Source organism: Otolemur garnettii, unplaced genomic scaffold, assembly GCF_000181295.1.
Source record: "Otolemur garnettii isolate 467f Iridium unplaced genomic scaffold, OtoGar3 scaffold00012, whole genome shotgun sequence".
Taxonomy (NCBI): Eukaryota; Metazoa; Chordata; class Mammalia; order Primates; family Galagidae; genus Otolemur; species Otolemur garnettii.
This window is the reverse complement of record NW_003852407.1, coordinates 27,140,285-27,149,614: the sequence shown is the minus strand read 5'-3', so window position 1 is coordinate 27,149,614 and position 9,330 is coordinate 27,140,285. Positions and strand designations below refer to the sequence as shown.

Sequence of the window (9,330 nt, the reverse complement as noted above, 5' to 3'; positions counted from 1 at the left end):
AATCCCAGCTACTTGGGAGGCAGAGGCAGGAGAATCACTTGAGCCCAGGAGTTGGAGGTTGCTGTGAACTGTGATGCCACAGCACTCTACCCAGGATGACAGCTTGAGGCTCTGTCTCAAAAAAAAAAAAAAAAATTGCAAGTGCAGACAAGTAAGAAGTACTGTTTGGGATGGAGACAACATCTGAAATAGAGTTGTCTGAGTGAGTAGCTGCTGCAGGGGCTTGGCCAAGGAGGCCTGACATTGGATGCAGGAAGCCTTGGGCTATGGTAGAGACAAGGGTCCCAGGCAAGGACAAAGCAGAACAGAAAGGCTGGTGAGGATGCACGTGTAGACAGTGAGAGGGCGGGAGTGGCTGAAGTGCAGTGCGGGAGAGTGCCTCGGGGCTGAGGCTGGCGGGGCTGAGGCTGGTGGGGCCCCCGGGGCTCAGAGGCGGTAGAACCCTGCAGGCTGGAGCCCAGCATCTGGCCTCTGCCCTCACTGCAGTGGAAGCCTCGGGACAGCTCTGAACCACCACGTGATCTGAGCAGTTGTTCAGGCTGCAGTGCAGCCAACAGACTCTGCGGGCGGGAAGCTGCCTTTGAGTTTCCGCGGGGATCCCCATTCTTTGGGCTTGGAACCTTGTCCTATTCTTGTACAGCATGGTGTGCTCGTTGTGGGGTCCAAGCAAAGAATAACATAACAAACTAAGTGAAGCAAGAGTCGGTTTGGATATCAAGAAGGTCCTGGTAAAGTATCCGTAGTACACAGGCTCAGAAACAAGTGTAGACCACGAAGGCAGACTGATGCCAGCCGGGGATCAGAAGGACTGGTCTGAGCATCCCCAGAAGTCACGCGCCCAAGTGTGGGCTTTTCCGGAGAAACACATTTGATACTTTCGCCCTGCTTTGCTATCTACGTATTTGATATCCACTGAGCCTGCCCCATCCTGCAGCTTCATTTGTACAGGGATCCATCACTTGACGTTGCCCTGACTTGTTTGAACAGAGGTTGGCAAAGTAGAAAGCAGCCAGATTTCCACTGGGGTGCTTGGAAAAAGCTTTTCAGTTTTTTTTTGCAAAATGTGTGGTTACCGTCAGAGTCAGCGTCCAGCTTCCACGTGGTTGAAGTAATGTGTAGTTTCTCAGAGTTATCAGTAAAACTCTGTTTTTATCTAATTCGCCTGCCAGCTCTATTAATACTGCTGACAAACTTCTAACTGTCCCTTAGCTCTGTATCCATCTGTTAGACCAAAAGAATCATCCCAAATAAGAATTCTCTTACCAGCAAATGATAAATGGGGTGATTCTTTCCTCAGATTCACATCAGTGTAATGTTCATTGGGCAGAAGTAGACTTGACAAAGCAACAGGGCCTTTTCATGGACTCTTTATAAAACAAACGAACAACTTGTTCTCAAATATTGTCAGTTTAGAGCAAAAGAAAGAAGGACTAAAATTTCGCAATTTGGTTTGAAAAGAGGTGAAAACCACCCACGGTAATGCCAAGGCAGGCGGGCGTGCTCTCTGCTCCTCTCTGGGCCCCCCAGGGCCTGGCCTCCCCTCTGGCTTTTCTTTCCAGAAGGCAAAGTGCCTGACACAAAAGAACTAGAATAAACAAGGAGAAAAAAATTAAAAAAAAAAATCAGAACTCTCTGTTCTTTTTTTCTGCCTAGACTTGTTTTATTCCTTCCTTGTTATTTCTGGAAAAATGCTGTTGTAATCATCTCTCCCAAAGTGAGTTACTTTGCTCTGTCTTAAGGGAAAGAATGCGCTTCTCCAGGCCAAAAATCAAATAAATGCCTTCAGCCCTTGTTCACCACGGTTTGCTCCACGTCAGCTGAGATAATTCCTCATTATCTGTCCAAGTCTTGATGGGCAAAACTGACTTCACACAAAAAGTAGCCAGACTCTGACTTTTAATTTTCACTTCATGCAAGTCAGTCCTTTGTGGTTAAAAAAAATAATAATAATGAGCTTAAAGCCTATCGATTTATATTTTTACTGGGGCCTTTTTCTGTCTTCTTTTAAGTTTTGCCACCGGCTGTGTTGTGAATGGGGGAAACGTGAGGTGCTCCTGCAAAGCCGGCTACACGGGGACACAGTGTGAAAGGTGGGTACAGCAGGTGGGGGTGGCGGGGCCTGCCCGCAGCTGCAGGCTCAGGGCTATGGGTGGGGCCTGCTGGGTGGTGGCTCAGCTACACGTGGTGTTGTGAGTTTTACCAAGGGCTGGAAAAATGCGCCTGTGGCTCAAGCAGCTAAGGCGCCAGCCACATACACCTAAGGTGGCGGGTTCGAATCCCCAGCCCAGGCCCGCCAAACAACAATGATGGCTGCAACCCAAAAAAAATGGCCAGGCGTTGTGGCGGAAGCCTGTGGTCCCAGCTACTTGGGAGGCTGAGGCAGGAGACTCGCTTGAGCCTGGGAGTTGGAGGTTGCTGTGAGCGTGATGCCATGGCACTCTACCCAGGGGGATAGCTTGAGGCTCCGTCTCAAAAAAAAAAAGAACAACAACAAATCATTAACATCTTTCTCTAGTCTTGCTTTGTACATGTTTCTGAAATCTGAGAATGAGGCACATCACGTCCACAAACCCACATATAGTCCTGCACACACCCCTACATGCTCAACCCTCACACACCCTGTGCACCCTTCCCCCACATGCACTCAGCCGTTGGGACCCTGCCCCTCATTTCTGCATATCTCTGCATATCCCTAACTTTCTCCCACATACCCCTACGCACTTCTCCCACCCACATACCCCGCCATGCCCCCATGTACGTAAACTTATCCCAGCACACTCCTCCCTAACACAGGCACGTCTCTACAGATCCCTCCCCCACAGACACCCCTGCTTCCCTGCACACACATACAACTTTGTACACCAGTACTCCTCCACACACACACACACATATCCTTCTATCCCCTTGCTTTACATTAGAATCTCTGTAAGTTGACCACCCAAGGGACTGTACCAAACTTGTCAACATATGAAGGTGGTCAACATAAAGACCTAGGCCCACTGTACTGATAAAGTACATGTGGTCCCTGTCTGGTCTATGAAAATTAGGTCAACTTAAGGGGGTGGTCAATGTAGGGGTGGTCAGCTATGGAAGTTCTACTGCATTTCTTGTTTTGTGTTGCTATAAAAATGAAAATTTCATCAAGGTGAGTGTCTTCATGATCTCATTCTAATGGAAGTTCTACTGTACTTTGGACACTTTCAGGATAGTGTGCCTCTTATTCATTTCTTAGTCTTTGGCCCCTAGCATGGTACTTACTGTTCACATAACTGGCGTTCAGTAATGTTTGTGAAACCAAAGAATAAATGCTGTAGAATGGCAAGAGTAAAAGTGATGATTTAGGGCCACAGAGCCAAGCTTTCGTTATTTATGAACAAATTTTCATAATTAGCTACTACACATAGGGCACAGAGAACTGTGAAGGATAGAAAAGATATTTACGACGCAGTAAGAAGATGGCGCACACTTAACCTGGAAAAGCAACAGTATAAAAAATGAATCATATGGGCAACATGTTTTTAATTGTAAAATAACTTTATTATTAAATCAATACATGTTTATTATAAAAAGGACATAATACAGGTGAGCAAAGAACCAGTGAGGCCTGCCACACCCCTGCCTAGCTGAACACATGTGTACATGTTCACACACAGTCCTATTCATCACCATCTACTCCCTGTTGGAGGCTTGCTTTATATTCTTACCTGATCATTTCTATATGCACGGACTTTTTTAAGAAAACAAAATAGATTTCTGTTTTGGCTTGTTTTCTTCACCTAATAATGTTAATAATACCTTTCCATATCATTAAGCATTCATTAATGACATCACATCAGTGAACAAAAAGTTTCCACTGAGTTCCACAGTCCCCTACTCTTGGTGCTAAAGCCCCTTTGACTCTTCTCCATTTAGAATAACACTAATAAATCTTTGGAACTAAATATCTGGGTACATGAATCCTCAAGATATAATTGTCCAAATGGATTCCCTGTGTCAAAGGAGAGGTGCATTTTTCAGGCTTTTCCTACATTTTACAAAATTGCCCTCCAGAAAGGTTTACATTCCTCCTAGAAAGAGAACCAGTGACTGTGTGCCCCGATGGATACTGAAATGACCAATGTGTTAGACATTTGCCAGTTTAATAGGGAAAATTATATATCTTTTAGTTGACATTTTTTAATATTCAGGTTATAATTTTTCATGTGCTTATTGATCATTTTATTTTTTGAATTGTTTTCTAGGTCTTTTGCCCATATTTTTCTATTTGAATGTTCATTTTTTATTTTTGTCTTTGATTTGAACAAAATTCTTTTATAGGAAATTCATCTTTCATAATATATGTTGCAAACATTCTTCTCATTTTGTTTTTTTGCTTGGTTGTTTACATTTTTGTTTTGGTTTTGCCAACTCTAGTATGCATAGTTAAATTTTCCTATAGCTGTGTCTTTTCTTTTACTCTTAGAATTTTAACTAACGGTATCAGGCTTAGAGCGGTTATATAAATGTTTATGCGTATTTTCTTTTAGTACTTCAATGGGTTTTATTTCTTACATTCAAGTCTTTATTTTGGTGGAAGTTTGGAATTTAACTTTTTTGACGATTTTGTATATCACATAGCAGATATATTTAAGGTTAACACGGAAGGCAAAAGTTAAATAGAGTTGAAATAGCCTTGTATAGTCCAGCATCCCATCTCTCAATAGCCTAGGGCCATCTTGCATGAAATATTATAATATATGTAGTGTTTGGTTCCACTGCTGACCATACTCTGTGTGAGGCACAGGGGAGGTAGACCAGCTAGGGGCCAAGTGGATTCGTATTCCCTTGTCACGTTCACTCATTGAGTGACATGGGGGACAGATATTCCAGCCATTTCTCTCTCTCTCTCATGCTCTCACATTTTCTGTCTCTCTCACAAGGACATTTAGTTGAATTCATTAAAGATAAATGTGCACGTACAAATGTCTGTCTCCACTTGGATTTTACTTCATTTTCTGCCATTCTCCCTTCTGTATCATTCCTGAAAGTATGAAACGCCTTTGAGTATTAGCTTGAGCAAAGCTCCCTTATATCTCTTATTTACAATTTTTTCCTTAATCATTCTGGCAGATATTTTTTCTGGATGAGTATTAAGACAGCTTGACTAAATTTTTTGAAAAATAGAAAATTAATTCAACCAGATTTTCTAGTCAGGTGTGACCACTGTAGACTGCAGTAATCTAAAGTGTTTAAGGACCAGGTAAGGCTCAGGCAGGTCTAAGGGATGATTAGAACCCAGACTCTGTCCTGCGGTAAAGGAGACAATTTAACTTTCTTCTAGTTTCCATTTTCCGTTTCAGCAAAGGAAACATTTCTCACAGCTGCCTCCCATTTATTATTCATTTTTTCTTTCAATGAAAAATGTATGGAGGTCCCAGTGTATGCCTGGCACTGTGCTAAGTTCTAGAGACACGAGAGCAAAGTGAGCACAGACTCTGCCCTCCAGGGCTCTCCAGCCCAGTGAGGGATAGAACTAAAAACGAGCCACTACTCCACATATGCATAAATGTATTCATGATCTATGTGTATATGACTTAATAAAAATAAAAAAATAAAATAAAATAAAAATGAACCACTAAAACAGCGGGAGATGGGAGAACTGGGCAAGAGGGTGAGGCCCTGGGGAGGGATTCCGGGCTCTGAGATTTGGGAGCATGGGACTCACACCTGGAGAGCCAGCCTGATTTACTTCTCTTTACGGTTCTCCACAAACCAGGGAGCAGAAAACAGTAACAGGCTTAACGAGACATCACTTGGCAGGCAGCTCATTTGAAGAGAGATTTTTAATTAACAGATCTTCTGTCAGCTTGTGTCTGTGATAGTCATTGTCTCGAGAAAACAAGCTATTGCTTCTTACAATTTTTTCCTACTTTTTCACAGTACATGCCATGTGGATGTCAACATTCTTTATTTGTTAAACATGGATTGTCCACGCAGGCTAGTCATCAACTGGGCCATGATAATAAATACAAGGACAGTGTGTGGAAAATAGGAATACGTGTTACCCAGGGATCTGGCTGGGCAGAGGAGGGAGGGTCTGGCCTGGGGGAGGGGTAGAAAGGCTTCCTAGAGCCCACTGTGCCCTTCACACCTTTTCTCCCTCATCCACACAGAGCCACGGATGTCAGAGACATTCTCTGCTCTTTATCTAGTACCAACGTCATCTATGATCTCAGGAAGTTTTATTCCCATCCTTTGTGCCTAGCCACTACCATAAAATGAGAACAAGAGACGAGTTATTTCTTGTCATCAGTAAGCAAGCAGGGGTTTAAGTGGAATCAAGCTTCCTGATTATTTATGTGACTTTAATTTAGAGTACTTTGTAATTGTGAATCTTTTCTGTGGAAAGTTTAGATACAGCTGAGACATCTAAAATTAAAGTATTTTAAAGTATAAATCTGGAAAAAATACAATAGGAAATGTTAAGAAAGTCCTCTTTCATGCAAAAATTTAAAATGAGACAAATCTCTAAATGTATTTCTAGGAGGAAATTCAAGGGCAAATATCTGTATCAGGAAGCAGTCATTCTTGCAACTCTCTCAGCCTTCCTCTCATAGGGCGACAATATCCCAAACAGAAAAGTAGAAGTGGGAAAAATTAAAAGGGACAAATGATGAGTTATTTCGATGTTTCTCCTTTGGGTAGGTGTGCACCGGGATATTTCGGGAATCCACAGAAATTTGGAGGTAGCTGCCAACCATGCAACTGTAACAGCAATGGCCAGTCGGGCAGCTGCAACCCCCTGACTGGAGGTAAGACGGCCACTCACCTCTGCTAACCTGCATTTGTAAAACTGGTGTCAAAGAACAACACAAATTTCCAGGAAGCCTAATACACAACTCCAGCTCATAAATTGTCCCCTTATTTTAACGACACTGGCAATACTTAGGTGGTATTTGCAGTTTGGGTGAATAACTTACTTCAATTAGGTTTTTCTTTATTAAGAAAATTGTCTTTAAAACTCAACAGTTTTTACTAAAATCAGACCCTACTTTGGTGATTTTGCGGAGACCTCCTTTTGATGTTGTCATCACACCATCTTTCTTCATGTATGTATCTGAAGAAGTGAGAATACTCTTTCTCTTATAGCCATACACGTTCTTCGATGTGGGTGGGTCAGTGGGGTCGATTTTAAACATGAAAGAAAAGATAGTTAGCGGGAGTTAGGGTGGGTTCATTAGGAACAACTTGGAACAAAGAGGAAGACCATCCTCTTCCTTCTTTGGCAGAGAATACTAATATGATTTATCAGAATAATGGCCCTGAAGTAATGTAACACCAAACACTTAGGTAAAATCTCTCAGCCTATAGTTATGGACAAGATGAATACTAACCTCGATGTATGGATTAGATCTGGTCAAGTGGGTATTCCCCAAGGAATGCCTGGCGAGTAAATGGGTGAATGCCAGTCTAGAATGGGGAATGTGTGGTTATGCCTCAGGGCTCCATCCTTGGCTACGTCTTGTTCATTTCATTTGCATTTTCAGCTTGAGTGGAAGCACAGAAAGCATGCCTCCCCAGCTATCAGATCATACAAAGTTGGGAAGAATCATTTAGTGGCCAAGAGAAAACTTCCCCTTCAGCCTCTGAAGGTTCACTGAAAACCTACTGACAAAAGGCAGACTAGTAGGAGAGGATGCATATGAAATTTTATCTTAATGTGCACAGGAGAATGATTACCCAGTAACTCGGTGAGGTCCAGATGCTTTATCCTCTTCTTCATAAGGGAAAGAGAGATGGAGAAATGTGGATGATGTCAAGTGGAATAGTAAATGATTTCAGGAAGATTCAGCGGGCGTGGAGAACATAGAATGAGACCTGATATAAAGTCTGTTGGGCCTACAGAGAAGATGATAATTTGGAACAAAAGTCTGTCTTGGTGTATTGACAGACTTGAGTCTTAGGGCCTTTGATTTAAAATAATTGGCTCGGCGCCTATAGCTCAACCGGCTAAGGCGCCAGCCACGTACATCTAAGGTGGCGGGTTCGAATCCCCAGCCCGGACCCACCAAACAACAATGATGGCTGCAACCAAAAAATAGCCGGGCGTTGTGGCGGGCGCCTGTGGTCCCAGCTACTTGGGAGGCTGAGGCAGGAGACTCGCTTGAGCCCAGGAGTTGGAGGTTGCTGTGAGTGTGATGCCACAGCACTCTCCCCAGGGGGACTGCTTGAGGCTCTGTCTCAAAAAAATAAATAAATAAATAAATAAATAAAATAATCAGCATATGAGGGTGCCATATTTGGGGGTGAAATTCCCTAACTTCTAAATGTAACACATTTAGAATACAGAAGGACCTCCACAGCCTGGGATGATGGGCCACCTCCAACCAGACTAAATTATGTTAAGGATAAGTGTGTGGTCTGATAGTTGAATGGAAAAAAAAAACCTCAACTAATAAGGTACAGATTCCTTGGTGGTCAACACTCAAGCTTGTTGGGAAAATTGCACTGATAAATCAATCACCCAGAGAAGCCTAGTACCCCGTAAACTGTTCAGGGTACTGTGGAAATTGTGAAGGAAATAAAACTGTGTTTCCTGGCTGGAAGGCTTTTACAGACTAATGGAGGAAATAAAACTGTCACCATTAAATGTTCATCTAAGAATTAGAAAGATTTTTTTTAAAGAATGAATAAAAGAAACCTGTGATTATGTGTGATAAATTAAAATGCATACAAATATATATAATTTCGAAAGTCTTTCAGTGGTAGGATCAACGGTGATGTTTTAATTTTTCTGACTCTCCCAAATTTTCCATAATGAACTTTTATTTTTAACAATGAAAAGTGGGTGAGGTTTAAAATGTATGCATATACATGCAAAGTGTGTATATTACTGGCTGCTGAGAAGAACAGACATGAAAGCCTCCGTAGCATGTCCAGGAAAACATCAAGGTCAGAGTTTTGCTGTGGCCAAGTTAGATTACTTCTCAGAGGGAAGTGGGAGGACCTGTCTGTATAAGAATGGATGGCACAGGGGAAAGAAGAGAGTGTCCAAGGATATTCCCTCAGCTTTCCTGACTGTAGCTGAGAACCTCAAAGCTCAGCTTATATGTGCCATATGTAGCGGGTAGTATGGCCCACTAACAGCATGTGACTACACCTAGCATGGCATCTGTCACTCTGTTTTGTGTGAATTCGTCTGTTTCCCCCATGTGAGTGTTAAAATCACAGGGCGGCAGGGATTCCTGTCTTGTTATCTTTGTATTTCAGCACTCAACTCAGGCCATGGCATACCCATGGGTTCTCAAAGGTGCTGGATGAATGTGTGTGCTGAGTTCTTTTTTTTTTTTT

General features: G+C 42.6%; 1 protein-coding gene across 1 annotated transcript in view; it reads left to right on the top strand.

The window, feature by feature from the left end:
* LAMA3 (laminin subunit alpha 3) overlaps nucleotides 1–9,330 on the top strand; it is a 245,007-nt gene that overhangs the window by 179,129 nt on the left and 56,548 nt on the right. Inside the window, exons 40-41 of the mRNA XM_012802016.2 lie at nucleotides 2,010–2,090; nucleotides 6,685–6,791. Coding sequence (XP_012657470.1) covers nucleotides 2,010–2,090; nucleotides 6,685–6,791 — 188 coding nt within the window. The remainder of the gene's footprint in view (nucleotides 1–2,009; nucleotides 2,091–6,684; nucleotides 6,792–9,330) is intronic.